This window comes from Trachurus japonicus, chromosome 1 (assembly GCF_045865225.1).
Source record: "Trachurus japonicus isolate A0001 chromosome 1, Traja_1.0".
Lineage (NCBI taxonomy): Eukaryota > Metazoa > Chordata > Actinopteri > Carangiformes > Carangidae > Trachurus > Trachurus japonicus.
Genome location: NC_140907.1, coordinates 23,776,242 through 23,794,040, shown reverse-complemented (window position 1 = coordinate 23,794,040; position 17,799 = coordinate 23,776,242). Strand labels below are relative to the sequence as shown.

The 17,799-nt window shown below is 41.2% G+C and overlaps 2 protein-coding genes across 10 annotated transcripts in view; one reads left to right on the top strand and one right to left on the bottom strand.

Moving 5' to 3' along the window:
* The window catches only part of fam13a (family with sequence similarity 13 member A), a 54,506-nt gene extending 47,507 nt beyond the window's left edge, over positions 1 to 6,999 (top strand). For 4 of the 8 annotated variants that reach the window (XM_085781319.1, XM_085781300.1, XM_085781309.1 and 1 more), the window contains 10 exons: positions 389 to 605; positions 702 to 843; positions 1,031 to 1,112; positions 1,200 to 1,405; positions 1,591 to 1,674; positions 2,161 to 2,256; positions 3,236 to 3,319; positions 4,619 to 4,815; positions 5,425 to 5,526; positions 5,666 to 6,999. In XM_085781319.1, coding sequence (XP_085637445.1) covers positions 389 to 605; positions 702 to 843; positions 1,031 to 1,112; positions 1,200 to 1,405; positions 1,591 to 1,674; positions 2,161 to 2,256; positions 3,236 to 3,319; positions 4,619 to 4,815; positions 5,425 to 5,526; positions 5,666 to 5,789 — 1,334 coding nt within the window. In that variant the 3' untranslated portion in view covers positions 5,790 to 6,999. The remainder of the gene's footprint in view (positions 1 to 388; positions 606 to 701; positions 844 to 1,030; positions 1,113 to 1,199; positions 1,406 to 1,590; positions 1,675 to 2,160; positions 2,257 to 3,235; positions 3,320 to 4,618; positions 4,816 to 5,424; positions 5,527 to 5,665) is intronic. The other 4 variants (XM_085781352.1, XM_085781336.1, XM_085781344.1 and 1 more) reach the window with 1 other exon arrangement.
* Positions 7,000 to 10,729: 3,730 nt separating this feature from the next.
* Positions 10,730 to 17,799, bottom strand: part of herc3 (HECT and RLD domain containing E3 ubiquitin protein ligase 3) — a 28,759-nt gene continuing 21,689 nt past the window's right edge. Inside the window, exons 21-25 of one of the 2 annotated variants that reach the window (XM_085781268.1) lie at positions 16,770 to 16,852; positions 14,174 to 14,357; positions 12,673 to 12,775; positions 11,016 to 11,218; positions 10,730 to 10,970 (exon numbers count right to left, since the gene is read on the bottom strand). In XM_085781268.1, the coding sequence (XP_085637394.1) occupies positions 10,935 to 10,970; positions 11,016 to 11,218; positions 12,673 to 12,775; positions 14,174 to 14,357; positions 16,770 to 16,852 (609 nt within the window). In that variant the 3' untranslated portion in view covers positions 10,730 to 10,934. The other variant, XM_085781278.1, reaches the window with a different exon arrangement.

Here is a 17,799-nt window from a genome sequence, read left to right as displayed (position 1 = left end):
AATGTTAAGTTATTTGTAAGTTCGGTTAAAGAAAATCTAACTCCAAGTAGATTTGATGGAAGATTTAAATGTGTTTAAAGTAGATTTTTATTCAGCATTTAAAGTCGGTTCAGCTCTGCAGCAGATTGTTTTGTATCTTTCTTCTGTTGAGATGTTTTTGGAGGGAAAAGGTGATTGTGCTGTCACAAGACCAAGAGGAGCGACGTGTTGTTGTCGACCGACCGGCATGCAGCACATGCTGCAAACAAGACGCCCTGACTAACCTGTCTGTCTGTTTGCTTTGCTCTGTGTGTGTGTGCGCATCTGCTGTTTGACGGCAGAATGAGGAAAGTTTCACATTTGTAACACAAGGCGCGTGTGTGTGTTTTTTTGTGTGTGTGTCACCCAGAGCCCGTCCCGGCGTACTCGTCTCTGCAGAGGGAGAGCATGGACCGCGAGGAGGCTCGACTGTCCCCTCACGCCGGGGGACGACTGATCCGCCAGCTGCTGGAGGAGGACAGCGACCCCATGCTGTCCCCTCGCTTCTACGCCTACGGACAGTGCCAGCAGTACCTGGACGACACTGAAGTGCCTCCCTCGCCGCCAAATGCACACTCATTTGTCAGGTAGGAAGACGCAGCGTGGTTTTTGTTTACGTAGAGGCGGCGGGAGGAGGAGGGGAGCTATAACAGCGATAATAACAACATCGTTTATCTCTCCAGCCGCAGGAGGAGCTCCTCTCTCGGCTCCTGTGACAACGAGAAAGAGGAGTTGACGACAGCTCAGCTCACAAAGAGGATTCATGTCCTAAAGAAAAAGATCCACAGATACGAGGAGAGGTTTGAGGAGGAGAGGAAATACAGGGTGAGTAGAGACGACCTGTTCATTTATCATCAGGAGAGACATTAGAATAAAGCCCTACCTCAATAAATCAAAGTCCAAAAAATTTCCAAACTATGAACACAGTTATTTACTACCCGAGGAGATTTGAAACAGGAATAAGTTATAAGTCCTATTGTCATCTGATTTATTGTTTTTTCTTTCCATGCAGCCTTCCCACAGCGATAAAGTTGCAAACCCAGAGGTGATGAGGTGGTCAAACGAACTGGCTAAGCTTCGTAAAGATCTCAAAGGTAAGGTAGACACGAAAAACACACATTTCTCATGATACAAATCAGTGAGTCAATCAAAGCTCACGTGTAGTTTTCCTTCCTCTCCAGAGCACAAGCTGCTGAAGTCTGAAGAGGACCTGCCTCCGCTGACCCGTCAGCGCAGCAACACGCTGCCCAAGAGCTTCGGCTCTCAGCTGGAGAAGAAACCTCAGCAGGAGAAAGTGCCCAAGCCGCCGGTGGAGAGCACGCTGGAGACCATTTCAAAGAAGCTGCAGGAGAAGAGGGAGGAGGTGAACCGCCCCGAGGACATCAAGGTACAGACATGTGTCCACGATACTGCATATAGCTGACTAGGAGCTTTGTAGCAAACTGATGCTGCATGTAGGATAAGCAGGCAGCGTCAGTTTGACTTTGTGAAACCAAACAAGGAATAACATGTGTTGTAACAGAGAGTGAACTAGTGTGTTGACTCAACTTCCTGTCCTCCCCCCGCTGACAGGATATGACACGGGAGCAGATCGGCGCGGAGAAAGTGGCCCTGCAGAAAGCTCTGCTCTACTACGAGAGCATCCACGGCCGACCGGTAAGTCATCCTCCACCTCCACCTCAGATACATCCATACATACGGCACGGCGCCCTCCATATGTCTGATCTGCTGCCAGCGGCGCCGACCCACGAGGAGGAAATCTCGTTTACAGCTTTATCGTGTCCCAGAGCAGAACCCCGACCGACACGCTCAGCGTTTGAATCCAATTGCAATAATTGTGCGGTCTAATCCCGGATAGTATTGTTGTATATCAGGGAGAGCGGTTGACCTTTCTGTCGCCCCCCCCCCTCCCCCCTCCCTCGTCACGCTGCGTTGCCCCGGTGGTTTGTGTTTAATGACCTTCACGCTGTGAGTAACGGCTGCAGAGCTGTCGTCGTCGTCGCCGTCGGCCGATCTGGGTTAGCTGTCGTTTTAATTTTATGTTAGTGCAGCTGCGGGGAAGTGAGTCCACAGGGACGACAGAAAGAAACTAATACTGAGCTAACAAGGTGTCTGTTTTCTCTCTGTTTTCTGTTGCCGTAGGTTACCAAAGGCGAGAGGCAAATAATGAAGCCCCTGTATGACAGATATCGCCTGGTCAAGCAGATCCTGTGCAGAGCCTCCACCATCCCTGTCATCGTAAGTATCCAAACCTCCCTTTTTAATTTTTTTCCTCCTCCCGCAGCTGCCTGTGTTGTCCTGCCGCTCTCCTGACGAGCGAGCAGAGAACCATCGCCGCACCGTCCATACGTCTGCAGAGACGCTTAATCCCAGCTCGTGGTGGCTTTTAGTGCCAACACGCGCTGGTGAACCGGTGGCAGCCGTGCCACAGACGTGTTATCCTTCTCTCCAGGCTTTAAGCTCGGCTTTAGCGGCTCAGTGGATCCTCTGGTCGTAAAGTAGCTCATAGGTGGCAGACAGGACAGTTCACAGCAGATGACGGCGTGACGAGTGCGAGACGGGAGAGGGTCAGGAACCGTTAAAGTGGTCAAGTCTCCTTTGGTTTGAGGATTAATTTGGTCTGAATTGAAGATCAGAAAGAGAAAAACATTATTTTAATCGAAATAATTCTTCCTACAAGAGTGGTTTATACGTTTTCTTTTCCCTTTTATTCATTTACTTAACTGTTTAATAACCATTTTATTATGTAAGATATGATCTGCATTATGTATTTGCGGTATATCCATTATATAACACACTTCCTCTAATCCCCATCATGTCAATTGGGAACTCTGCCATAGATTATTCTGTACAATAGAAGTCAAGGTGCAGCCATTTTATTGTCTGCAAGAGATCAAGTCACATAATCCTCGAGTTTATTCTCCAAAACTCAGAAATGGCTACTGAACAAAATCTATAGAGGAATACACAATATGTAATATATTTTCCTTCCTGTTTTTTCCTACTCTTCAGTCCTGAGTTGAACACTCGCGCTCGTTAGAAACCTTTTTAACGTTATTGTAATTTGAACCTGGACAAATGGACGAATAGAAAATGAAAGGAGAAACATCCAGGGCTCAGTGGTAGAAAGTGTGTGGCGTTTTCTCGCTGTAAACACCAGAGCGAGCGCCAGTCAGCGTGGTTAACTCCTCCTCCTCCTTCTGAACCGTCACCACAGGGCTCTCCCTCCAGCAAGCGCCGAGGCCCCCTCCTTCAGCCCATTATCGAGGGCGAAACCGCGCTCTTCTTCGATGATATCAAGGTGAAGAGCTGCTGCTGCTTCAATAATCAGTCGCCAGCGCCCCTCCACTCCCCCTCGCCCCGCCCCCCCCCCCTTAATACCCTCAAACCCCAACCCACCCCCTTATTTACTACCATCCACCCCCCTAATGAGCCTGATTGCTGCCTGTTGATTGGGGCAGTTTGCCTGTTTCCTCCCACCAGTATCCGTAGACGTGTTGAATCAGTAGCTGCCTGGACGTGATGTGTGAATCATGTGATTTTGACGCTAATGTAGAAGTAGGAAAAGTTCTGTTGTGAAGGACAGTGAACTTGGGTCTTATTTTATCATTTTTAATAATAATAATAATAATAATAATAACAACATTGTGTGTACCTTCAGAAATGCTGAGATGTGGTACGACTGAAAACCAAAGCGGCAAAAAATAGTTGCCATAAGATCAGATGATCAGTTTTAGATAAGCACAAATTATATAACTTATGATATTAATAATGATGATTTTGACTACTAGTTTATAATTCAGACCCAAACTGTAACAGCAAAGTATGAACTTTGGCTTTGTGTTGCAGTGAGTTTATGTGCAGCTGCCAGATCAGCAGCCAGAGAAATTTAACATAATATTTAATATTTACTTATATTTACTAAGTTAGAAAATCTAAATTCTAACTTAGTAAATATAAGTAAATATACCAACGTACAGAAAAAAGATGGAGCAGATTCACTGGTCGAATGACAAAGAAGCCACCAGCTATAAAAAAGTGCAAGCACAAACGGTTGAAATGTGCCGCCCAAAGTTCATCCATTTTTATATTACGTACACATCCTCTTGTATTTAGTGCTTCAGTTTATGTTGGTGTTGTTGGTCCAAACAACAAAAATAAGACCCAAGTTGCAGTGAAACTGAACGATGCTCGATGGGAATCAGGTCCCAGTAGAAGTGAATCTCTGTTCCTCCCTCCGTGTCCTGAGGGTTGTTTATCTGGTTCAGGACTTTCAGAAGCGGAGAGCTGGTTCTGTGGTGGACAGTGTGTCCTCTGGTGGACGCTGCACGCTGCTCTCCAAGTCCACACACACATCCACAGATGAATCACAACCAAGAAGCATCGAAGTGCATTTTGCCGCTGCACCGTGATGATTTATACCCACTGATGATGACTAACACTGCACGACCCCCTCATGCACTGCAGTGTTTGAGCCTGGAGGCCGGGTTTATCTCCGTTAACAACGCTCGCTGCACGATGTGGCGCTTTCAGCCTCAGCCTTGGCCGCTGTTTGACCTCTCTATGCCCCCCCCCCCCTCCACCCCCCTCCCCTCTGCAGGAGGAAGAGGACGGCTCCGAGGACGACGGAGACTCAAAGACTCAGTTCACCGTGACCGTCCGGCCCGACCTCAGCGTGCTCAGCTTCCTGGACCACATGGACGAGGAAATGGACGGTTTCATTTCACCAGTGGACGAACTCTCACCTTCTAAAAACACGACGGACATGAGGCTGTCCAACCTTCACTCCGCCACCATGTAAGTTGTTGCAACACATGAGACATGAGACTTTTTATTGATCCCACATGTGGGAAATTAACTTGTAACAGTAACAAAGAGTAGAGGATACGTAAAGAAGTAAGGAATACAAATATAAAGGATTTACTATGTGCAGAAATATATTTAAAAAAAACTAAGATATGTACTGTTTTGCAGGGCTGCAACTAACGATTATTTTCATTATCGATTAATCGATTAGTTGTTTGGCCAATAAAATGTTAAAATATGTTGAAAAATGTCAATCAGTGTTTCCCAAACCACAAGATGACATCCTCAAATGTCTTGTTTTGTCCACAAACCAAAGAGATACTCAGTTTATTGTCATAAAGGAACAAAGAAACCAGAAATATTCACATTTAAGAAGCTGAAATCAGAGAATATTGACTTTTTTTCTTAAAAAACTACTACTACTCAAACCGATTATTTGATTATCAAAATAGTTGACGATTACTTTAATAATCGATTTTTGTTCGATTAATTGTTGCAGCTCTACTGTTTTGTACAAAATATTATTTAAATAGAGAAAAAAAACACGTTTAAAAACTTTGAATGTGAGATAATGAAATACTTCTGCTTTGGCTCTCGCAGACAGGAACTCGTGGAGCAGCTTCAAGAGACCAGGGAGGAGAAGAAGAGAATCCGAAAAAACCTGAAAGAGTTTGAGGACCAGTTCTTTAGACAAAACGGAAGGTAAAAAAAAAAAAGAAAAGGAAGAATTTGTTCAGATTATGTAACAGGGGCAGAATCATGCATAATGGCTTTTCCACAGCTGCGCCTTTTCTCGGTTTCTTAATGTTTGTTGTCTTCCACCCACGTCTTGTTCCCATAGAAATGTGCAGAAGGAGGACCGCTCCCCGTTGGCAGTGGAGTACAACGAATACAAGCACATTAAAGCCAAACTGCGGCTGCTGGAAGTCCTCATCAGCAAAAGAGACTCGACGAAGTTCATCTGAGGAAAAAGAAAAAATAGAATAAAAAAGACTATAAAAAGGACCGGTCGCTTAGTTTCTGGAGACACAGTCAGACACAACCTCACCCCGACTTCCCTTCTCGTTCGCCATCTGTGCTGCTCATGTTTCTGACTCGGGGCAACGGCCTGTTAGTCGACAGCGGACCCACAACCGATTCAAAGCCACACCTGCTTCACCTGAGGAGTTTTAACTCCGACCAAACCTCAACCTTCACAAGAGGAACGTTTCTCCAGACTTCAAGCAGGACACACACACACACAAAATAACCTGAATCACACCTGTACTGCTAATAATTTATTTCTATTCTTTTGGACGTTTTTATCAGAGCAGAAAAGTTATTTTTCTCACGCTTTATTGTAGAAGTCTTAAAAGAAAAACAAACAAAAAAACCCTTTGTAAGTAAAATAATAGAGATGAAATTACTGCTATTTTTAAAGAAGGATTTTGTGATCAAGATTTCTGTGTATTTTTGTAAGGGAGATGTTACTATTTGTATAACTTCAATCAGCTGAACAGTATTTACTAAACCAATAGCTTTTTCTGTTTCAGTTCTGACCATCGTGTAATGTCTGAAATAATCTTATGTTGCTTCTCTAGAAGTTAAAAAGAGTTATTTGCTCACTAAAACAAGTGGTTTCTAGTTTTAATAAAAACCCAAAGACAGGGACTCAGAGTACACACTATGAACCAAAATGATCATTATATTCAACACAACAGCTTATTTTATGTGATCACTGGTACTTACCTAAGCATTTGACTGTGTATTTGATGCATTGACGTGCTCCCCCCCCCCATTTACTTCATGTTAAATAAGCTATTTCTCGTCTTGAAATCACTGGCATGTTTGTGCTCACACTGATCAGAATTGACAAGGCCACGTGAGACGACTGGAGGACAGAGATGGTCGCTGAGCGCCCCAGTTTTCCCAGCGGCCCGTGTTTTCTTTCTCGTCCTCTCCAGAGCTTGTTTTGTTCTCTTGTTGTAAATATGGATCACTGTGTATGTTTACATTTCTGTGAGCGAGTACTTTTCCCCTTTCTTTCTCCAAAATGGATGATTTATCAGTGTGAATTTCGTTTTTACTGAATGTAAACACTGGCGAGGCTTAATGAATTTTGAGTGTGTACATTTTAGTACATAAATTGTATTTGTATTTTGTATATATTATGAATGAAATCATATTTTTACTGAATTTGTGTGGGCTGTGCGTCGTTCCTTTTATGTGTGAGCTTCATTGATTAATCAGTCAATTATTTTCTTGATGAGCATACTTGCTTAAAAAATTATTCAAACATTTAATCAGCTTTAAAATCTGCAAATAAGCGTTTCAGTTTCATATTGTTTAGAGGTTGAGAATCAGGGGGAAAAAGCAGTGACGGGAGAGATTAATGTTGCCTGTATTCAGGGAAAATTAAGTTGCAGAAACTAATGTCATTCATAAAAAAAAAGGGAGAAAGTAGAAGTCATTCAAATAATGACCTGAAAACTGAGTCCAAATTTGCATTAAATTTGGCTGAACTAAGTGCTATTTAAGGCGTTTCAGAGACGTGTGGAGCATCAAACTTGAGCGCCATCTTATTGCAACAACAAGAGTTGACAAATCAGCAAAATTTAACGAATGTTTGTGCAGAAGAGAGGTGAAGCAATGATGGTGTTATGCAACGTATCTGCAGCCTGGACAATGTCCAACAGCGTGTTCGTGCCAAAAAAAAAAAGTGTTTTCACCCTGCAGCTTCAGCAGGTTTTTTATTAAACTACAAATTATTTAGAAAATGTCAGAGAAGGTCTCGTCATGGATGCACATTCAGCTGCAGACGTGCAGCCTTGGCACCAATTTGCATTTCCGAAATCAGCTCCTAAAAAAAAAAAATATTCAAAACAGACTCTGTCCTCAAGAGACATGCTGGCCTTTAAAAAAAATAGGTCAAGAGCAAACTATCTCAGTTTCTCGACAACCTGAAAAATTCATCTGCTGAAGAATATCATGCAACACAAACACAAAGAGTCAGACGTTGAGAAAACGTATGAACTTCCTGTCTCCGTTTACTGTATAAAGCACATCTTAGCCCAATAATTCAATCAGGTTTTGACACTTGTATTGTTTATTTAAAAAGTTGGCTGGAACAGAGAGCTTTGTGTAGATTCTGGACAAATATGCAAAAATGACATTTTTTTTTTTTATATATAGCACATTAAAAGGTGCAAAAAAGTCAAAGGGCTGCACAAACAGTTGCATAGGATTAAACTCTGCAGGAGAAATCAGCTTTAATTAGACAAATACTGACTGAGTATGTCAAACATGTGTGTACATGCAGTACAGAGCTAAGCAATAAGAGGAACTGCTCTAAGAAAAATGTCTCAGAAGAGTCCAGAGTTTAAGACCTTTAGAGGAAAAGACCCAGAGTCGTCACTACATTACTGGGCTGTATCGGGTTGTTATTGCTAAATGGATGTGTCGGCGTGCGACCTGTTAGTCAGGACACATCAAGTCATTTCACTGTCTGAAGTCACGTTGACACCACTGTCATGTATGAAATATATAAAAAATATAGATATATGCAAGAACATTTCACACACTTGCACGACCTAATTAAACATCATTTGGATTAAGAGGTTCGACTGTAGGAGTAAATACAGTATTAGGGCGAGATGACAGATACAAGTTTGTCAGTTTACTATATTATATTGAATATATTTAAAAGTTGATCTGCCCACACTCTTAACTAGTATGCACTTATTGTGTCATCCTGCCACAAATGTCACAATTTAATCACCTGTAACTTTAGAAACAGCTAATTACGATTATTAATGTTTATATGTTTAGTTTTTAAATGACAATTTGGGGAAATGTGCTCACTTGCTGTTTGAAGAATTGAAGAATTAGTCAAACATTTGATTGACAGTACTGCTGTCAGGGAGTCGCTGGTTAACTAAGATTAGTTTAGATTAGTTTAGCCTAGCCTAGTGGAAAGACTGAGAACAGTTAGCACGGCTCCGTCCAGAGGCAACAAAATCCACCTGGCATTAATATGTTGTATATTATTTGTTTAACTTGTATAAAAAAAAGGAAAAATTATAAGGTAACACTTTATTTTAAGGGGTCCTTGTTCCTGTGTATCTACCTAATTAATTACAGTGTAATTACCTATGTAACCGTATGTAATAACATGTACTTACATTGTAAATACATAGTGTATTTTGGTGTACTTACAGGTCCTTGTTACACTTGTAATAAGAAATGCCAAAGTGGCCTCTCTCTTTGCACAAGCATTTCTTATTACAAGTGTAACAAGGACCTGTAAGTACACCAAAATACACTATGTATTTACAATGTAAGTACATGTTATTACATACGGTTACATAGGTAATTACACTGTAATTAATTAGGTAGATACACAGGAACAAGGACCCCTTAAAATAAAGTGTTAAGTATTTTGTATTTTCACAGGGAAGATTTGCTAAGTGATACCCGACATAAGCAACTAAGAAACACGACAGGAAGTTACAAATTTTCTGTCACCAAGTTTCTGTGACCTGAACATGTATTAGTATGATGATATCTAACAGTGGTATAGGAAGTATTCACATGTTTTTACTTTAATACATGTACTGATACCACACTGTGACTTCTCTATCACATGTTACTCCAGTAAAACTCTGTAAAGCGGGAAAACAGAAGTGAAAGTGCTCACTGCAGAGCACAGCCCCTCTGCCTGTTGCTCTTTTAGATTGTATTATATTATATTATCACTGATACATTAATGCACCATTGATGCTTAATGCTTAGTGGTTTTGTAACTGTTGGACGGAGCCAATATAGCGGTTTATCCATATCCAATCTCTGTCATGTGTCTTGTGCAAAGCCAGTTGTATCCTCATGCTGCGTTCAGTTGTTGTCGCTTAAACTGCGGTCGAGCAGGGAAAACCGTTCACAACTCATAGAATCGGTTCGGCTAATTTAACAAATGGTAAGCACTGCATCTAGCTTCACCTGACGGACCACGACAAATACGTAACGACAGTTGACAGATACAGATACCAGGGCGTCTGCTGTCGAAGGACACGTTTAGGTAAAGTCGGACAGTCAGTGAATGCAGCATTGGGGACGGATCGAGCTCTAACTCTCCACCACGAAGCAAATGAGCACATTTCACACCATGTCAAACGTCTCAGTGACAATCAGGGTTTTTCTTTCTTTCTTTTTCTTTTTTTTTTTTTTTGCTTTCACTCAACGACATGCACACAGACAACATCCACAGAAAATAAACCTTAAAAAGTCAGCTTTTCTCATGTCCATATAGTAGGTTTTGTTGTAGAAGGCAACACTGTTGAATGCAGGTTCAAGACAAAGTCAGCTGCTCTGTGGTCACAGCTCAAAAGGAACAAGGGATTGCAAATAATATTCACTGTGTTTCACCCTGCACCCCTCCGCCTGCCGCTCTCTCTCTTTTCATTTGTCCCTTTTTTTTTTAATCAGGCAGAGAGGACATGCTGGTGTCCAGATTTTAAAAGGATCAGCTTGTTGAGCGCTTCCTCGTAAAATCAGGGCTGAATATTATATTCAAAGTGCTATTTACACACAGATATATACACACATATTTATTCTGTCAAAAAATAACCACTCTATTTAATAAATTAATAGGAACAAAAAGCAGATATACTGAATTGTCTCAATGTGATAACATAATTCTTTAAAGCTGAAAAATATAATTTAATGTGTAGAATACAAAATACACAGATTTGAAAAATTATAATAGTAATAGTAATAGTAATAATAATATTAACCAAAGCAAACAGAGTTTCTCAACCTTCTCTGGCCTTTACTTTGTCACATTTTAATGATCCACAATTGTGGTGTACATTTGTGTTTTTTAAAAATACTTTATATTTTAAACAAATATCCGGCTCTTTCAAAACGGCTCTGAAAGGTTGAGAAACTTTGCTCTCTTCCCCCCAAAAAAACAAACAAATTAAGATAATAGTTGCATTTACATACAGTAGATAGACCTTTCAGATTCAAGATGCATGTAAGCGCATGTAAAGAGAGTGACGCTCCCATGTCACACAGACAGTCCATCGTCCTTACACTGTTTTGACACCGACACCGTGTATTGCTGTTAAAGTGCGTTAAAACTGTTGCAGATCTCCCCCCTCTCCCTCCCTCTGCCCCCACAGCCCCCACAGCCCCCCACCCCCTCCTCCTCAGACCAGGCTGAAGCCCTCGTACTGCTCCACGGCCTGAGTGAGGCGGCGGCGCAGGATCTCTTTGGTCTGGTAGCGGGGCATGTCCAGCAGGTTGTAGCAGGTGTGGGCCACCGGCAGGTAATCCTCCTCGGCCGTGGTCGACTGGATGATGATGCGCAGGCTCTCCATGCCGTGGATGGGGATGCGGTCGCTTCCTGTCAGGAACACTGCAGACACACACACACGCACACACACACACACGCACATACACACGAAAATGTCAAAATCAACGACTTGAAGCACAGTGAAAATGTCTATAAACTCCAAACCCTCTGAATTTCCATCGATCGTCAAAGGTCGTTTCTGCACAAAAAACAGTAGATAGACTTTTTCTCTCTGGCATTCGGTTGAATTGACGCATCTGTCTTTATTATTGTTTATTTATAATTTGTATTCTATTGCACTTTATTTATGTATTGAAAGGTATTTTAATAATTGTATGTTCTATTGATCTGTACAGCACTTTGGTCAACTTTTGTTGTTTTTAAAGGGATAATTCAACATTTTTGGCAAATTGGCCCATTGACACAATCCCTATAGTCATAGCAGTAGGTTTGTTACCTTTAATTGTCGGTGCAAGCTGGTTTTAGAACGGCGGAGCAGAGCCGTGAGCTGCTCAGAGCTACGCTACGGAGGCTCATGGGATTTCTTGGTTTCCCTCATCCAACTCATCAAATACACAATCCAACAACTCCAAAACGCTCTCGTGGACAAGTTGTGACCTGCCCATTCACCACGCTATGAGATAATAACACAACGTTATTCATGCAAAACCGCTGATGTGCGTTCCTGTCAGGGGCAGTTATTACCTCATAGCGTGGTGAATGTGCAGGTCACAACTTGTCCACCAGAGCGTTTTGGAGTTGTTGGATTGTGTATTTGATGAGTTTGATGAGGGAAACCAAGAAATCCCATTAGCCTCCGTAGCGTAGCTCTGAGCAGCTCGCGGCTCTGCTCCGCCGTTCTAAAAATAGCTTGCACCAACAATTAAAGGTAACGAACCTACTGCTATGACTATAGGGATTATGACAATGGGCCAATTTGCCAAAATGTTGAACTATCCCTTTAAAGTTAAATAAATAAAGTTTGAGTTGAGATGAGATGCAGCCCGGACATCAGACCTAATCAACATTTTTTTATTGCAAAACTTGCGGTATGCACCAACTTCAGCCTAACAACAGCAGATCTCATTGAAAGGATTTGGTTCCTCCCTTCTCTCATGGAAACTATGAAGTGAAAATGTAGGAATCAGCTTCGGTAAATCTTTCCTGGATCACTCGTCCTGTCCTCCTGCAGCAGCTGTCCTGTGTTCTTCACTCACACCCACCCACCCCTCCATCTTTTTTTTGTTTTGCTTTTTTAACACTGTTCACCTTAACTGACTCCGCAGTTGCAGCAACATATTTAAGAAAAGCTCCCGAATCATGATTTAGTATTGTCGATACATTCAGGTTTTCAGTGGAGTCAGAACGTGTGCAGATTTACACTGCTGCCATTACAGTTTATTCTCCTGCAGGAACAAACCTGCACATTATTTCAGCGTTTATTAGACGTCTGAGGCCCGAGAGCCTGAAAATTAAACTGTCGTGCAGATTGTGCAGCGAGGCAATTAAATCCTTACATAAGAACTGCTTCTTCTTTTCCAGAGGGAACTCGTGGAAAACCTCCCAGAACAATCTGACTGTTGGATGAGTGGCAGTGTATTCTCCTTTGTAAACGGCATTCTGCAAAAACAAACACAAAGAGAAATGTGGCGATTAAAATCATTACTCTGTTTTACGATTTCCTCACTGCACCAGTGAGAAAAAGGATGAGCATGAATCTGTGTGTATTTAAAAAGAAAATCTGACACATTTCTCACGTTTGTCTTTTGGCAACATCTTACACAATGATCCATCTTCGCAATAAGCGCACCAGAGTATATTGGACACAAGAGCTAATATCACCAGTAAAATATGTGAAGATAAGCACCAACAACCACTCTGTTCACATCCTGAGCTACAAACTAACCAGACTGTCAGCTGGTTGATACCATAGAAACTGTTCTAGACTATCTAATATGTTGGATGTGTTTTTTGTGGGTTTTTTTGGTGCCTCTTCAGCATCTGAGCAGGAACTACTGGTTTGGTTGTTATAGTCTCACACTGTCCTTTTTAGTGCAGATTTTCTGATTCTTGATTAATCCAATCATATTCTTAAATTTACAGGCCGCTTATTACGTGATAATTATGTGATAATGTCAAGAGATAACAAGTAATTTGTGTAGTAATGTCAAGAAATAGCCTAGATATAATGGCCAATTTCATAGTAATGTCATGTTTTTCATAAAGGCAACAGATTACACATGTTTTTTATGAAGCTTGAAACTTTTATGAAACTGAAATTGTTATCGAAATTTACTACAGTCGTTCATAATCCCCACAGGATGAACCTTACAGACTTTTCCTCTGGTGCCACCAACAGGTCATAGTTTTCACTCACTCAGGGAAATAGCTCAACATCATCCTCTTGGGTTGGCTGCAGACATCCGTGGTTTCTCCTACTTTCATCATCATGATCATGATTTTAGGTTTTTAAAGAATATGTCAACCACTGTGTGGAAGTTTTGGTTTGGTGACCACATCGCTTTCTCATGACATCTGAATTTTAGTTCAGTCCAGTGCTTTGGTTTGTGATGTCATCCCCGAGAGCCTCACAAGCATAATAAGCGCTAACATCAGCGTTTAGCTCAAACCTCTGGACGTCTGAGCAGCTTGTTGAGTCATGATGTGTTTCTATTCTTCGCTGTGTCGTAACGTATTCTCCTTTTCTGGGTGTTGTGCCGTGACTAACTTTCCAGAGGGCGATGAAGTAAAAGTCAGGCTTCCAGCTGTGTCCGCTCAAATGTGATCATCGTCACCTCCACAGCTATCGGTTTGCAGACACTTGCGTCACTAGGAAATGAGAATTTGAACTCCCTGATGGTTCGGTCCAGCTATGAGATTTGCATATGTTCACAAATTTTTTGGGGTTAAAAAAAAAAAAGCAGATTAAAACCCCAAGGAGGAAATGGTTAGTCTGCAGGATGAGACCAGAAAATAAGAGACACAACATGTTCAAAGTTTTTTAAGCCTCACACCAACCTTCTCCATCTCCTCCCAGTTGTAGTTGTTGTTGCCGACGACCATGGCCATCAGCTCGGACGGCTGGAACAGCGACAGGATCTCCCCTCCGCACACCTTCAGGAAACCAGCAGAGAAGGCCGAGTATTGCTCGCTCACCGAGTCTGAGAACACGTAGCGCAGGTAGGCCTCCACAAACTCCTTCCTGCAACACAAACACAAACACAGACACACACACACACACACACACGTAAACATTCAGGTCATTAATGTGCTCTGTGCTGCAGCTGCATCCTTGCAAATCCGCTTTTGAGGAAAGAATTTAGTCAGACTTTAAGGTGTGACCGTAAACACTCTCTTCCTCCCTCATTGTGTCTGTGTGTGTGTGTGTGTGTGTGTGTGTGTGTGTGTGTGTGTGTGTGTGTGTGTGTGTGTGTGAGAGGACTAACTTGATTTCAGCTGTGGTTCTGAGCTGTTGCATGTTTTTTTTGGTTGTTGTTGCTGTTTTTTTTTTGTTTTTTTTCCATCAACAACCTCTTTGTTCAGCCTGATCTGACTTTGTTTACATCTCTGTGGGTCTCACTGCAGAAGTCGCTTAGGTAGATTAAATTAAATCGATAATCTCTAGAGTCCTGCTAGATCCACCTGTGAGCCCCTTATTACAGACACGTGCAGCGCAGGTGAACTACATTTGAACAGACAGGGGTTTATTTTAAATTCTAATAACAAACAACCACAGTATTTTGAAACATCCATTCAAAAAATAACTTAATCAATTTTGTATGAGAAATGCAAACAAAAAGATGAATAAAGCAATTGACAGTCATTAAAAATCAAATTTTCTCAGTAAATGCATGGTACTAGTTAGGCAAAATTTATATAAAATAATTGTGCTGTGTGGATTAAAAAAGTGCAGTGTAACATCAGTGTGAATTTAGAGAGATATGAAACTCTAATACCTAACATGTATTAGTGCCACTTTCACAGTATTAACACCCTTTCCTAGTGTGAAAGGATACAGAGATTGAAAGCTTGTGCATGAACTCGAGGAGTGTGCAAAACCTTCTCATAGAGGTGAATTCCTGGTACTTTATTTTAAATGCTATCAATCGTTCCTCTCTTGATTGTTCCTAGTATAGGCAATAGGCATTATGTGTCCAGGTGGCCGGTCTCTTGCTGAGAGCAGCAGGAGAAACAGGAGCAGAGAAGAGACACAAACAGCACTGACACCAGACACAAACGCACAATAGAAACAGAGAGACTTTTCTTTCATTCAGATAAAAAGGAGCTCAAATTCAAACATATATACTGTTGTTCATCATTGATCATCTTGATTTACATCTCCCCCAAGTGTAATGTTGCACATTTAGAACGAGAAATAACTGAATACAGTATACACAGTCTATATATTTTCCTTTTCATTTTGTCATTTTTCTTTCAGTTTGCACTAGTCTCTGCCATTTGTTGTTTTCATTTGGTCTAACAGATTTTGTGTTTTTTATTTTAAGGTCCTTGTGTTAGCATTACGTTTCCTACATCTTTGACTGTTACTGTTTGAATTTGTGTATCTGCGTAAGTGTGTCTTTGTGCACTCATATTTTAGAATAACTGTATTTCCTGCTATGCAAACGCATCATAAAAAACAAACAACAACAATAAAAACATTTTACAGATTTTGGAAGAATCCCAACAAACTCCTCCCAAATAAAAGTCTTTGACTGTTTTTAGTTCTCACCACAACATCCTGTTTCAACATGGATCAGAATAAGGAAGCATGCGCCTCTAAATATATTGCTCCACTGAGTTTAAAGATGTAAACTCAGCTGAAGGGAAAAGAAAACAGCAAAATTGTTCTTCAGCCTTTGATTACAAACCAGCATAAATATAACCACTGCCCTTAACTGCTCCATTAAGCTCATGACAGATGCAGTACACAGTTTAGATATCGTAAGTATAGATGACAGTCGCCTGCAAACACTGTCCCTCAGTCTGTAACAGTGAATTATACTGAGACGGGAACCTTGAGTCTAACAAACATCTCTGTGTTATAATGTTTGACACCACAGGCACAAACAGTTCACCATTATTTCTGTTATTACAGTTTTATATCTGTGTGCCGAGGGGATTTAGCAGGAACAACATGGGTCACTGCCGCTCTTCACCATCTGTTCGGCAGCGGCAGCCAGACATGTTGACACCACCACCCGCCCCACAGCTCCTCCACATAACACTGTAATCAACGCCACTGGAACAAGGACGCCGAGCTTCAGGGAACAGGGCGGGGACGGTGGAGAAACAGGGAGCGACGCTTCAAATACCAAAATCTTTTTTAACGCAAAACATGACCTTCACTCTGGAACAATGGGACGCAATCTGCCAGCTGTGTGAACACATGATTATCTCGCTGTTTTGAGGGAAAAAAAAGAAAGAAAATCTCACTGTCATCCGTTTATCTTCCAGAGAGAACAGAGTGTGAAGCAATAAAATAATTCCTAATGCGATGATTTTTAAAAATGGGACATCGAGTGATGGGAGGCTAGATTCATTTAAAAAAAAAAAAAAATCCAATTTGTTGAAATGTCACGTTTGGATGTGTGGAGCCGAGCGGCCGCCTCACCTGTTGTGCTTGTCCACACTGATGTTCTCTCCTCCGGGGATCAGCTCCTTCACTTCCGTCATCCCGTAGTTCTCCCTGGTGATCTGGGATTCAAACACAAGACGAGAGCGTGACGAGGTCGGACCAGGTTTCAGTGCAGCGCGAGTGAAGAACGGAGAGTTTGTTTTCAGTCAAACCTTCGTCTGTGTCATCGTATATTTATCTTGTTGTCAACAGATCCAACAACTAGTGGTGAATTAATACTAGCAATATACAAATTATTGATTTTATTGTCTACCTGGAGAACTTTGTCCAACAACATACGATGCACTGCACACAACACAACATGCTAATAAAAACATAAAACATGTACAACAACATATACTGAAGAAATTGTTGAAAGAAAGATTGAAACAAGAGAGAAAAAAGAAAAGGACAGAAAGAAAGAAAGAAAGAAAGAAAGAATCAAACAAACAAAGAAGTAAAAAGACAGAAATGGAGTGAAAGAAAGAAAGAAAGAAAGAAAGAAATGGAGTAAAAACAAAGGAAGAGAAAAGGAGTAGAAAGAAAGAAAGAAAGAAAGAATCAAACAAACAAAGAAGTAAAAAGACAGAAATGGAGTGAAAGAAAGAAAGAAAGAAAGAAAGAAAAGAAATGGAGTAAAAACAAAGGAAGAGAAAAGGAATAGAAAGAAAGAAAGAAACAATCAAACAAACAAAGAAGTAAAAAGACAGAAATGGAGTGAAAGAAAGAAAGAAATAAGTAAAAAGAAATGGGGTAGAAGAAAGAAAGAAAGAAAGAAGAAAAAGAGAGAGGGGGAAGATAGATAGAAAGAGGTAGATGGAGATGGATAGAGAGGGAAGGGTATAAAAAGTTACGTAAAATACAAATGAAGAAAAAGAGAGAGGGGGATGATAGATAGATAGATAGATAGATAGATAGATAGATAGATAGATAGATAGATAGATAGATAGATAGATAGATAGATAGGACACATGTTAAAAGCTGCATCATATGTCCCAGGCTCCACCTGTAATTGTACTACTATTAA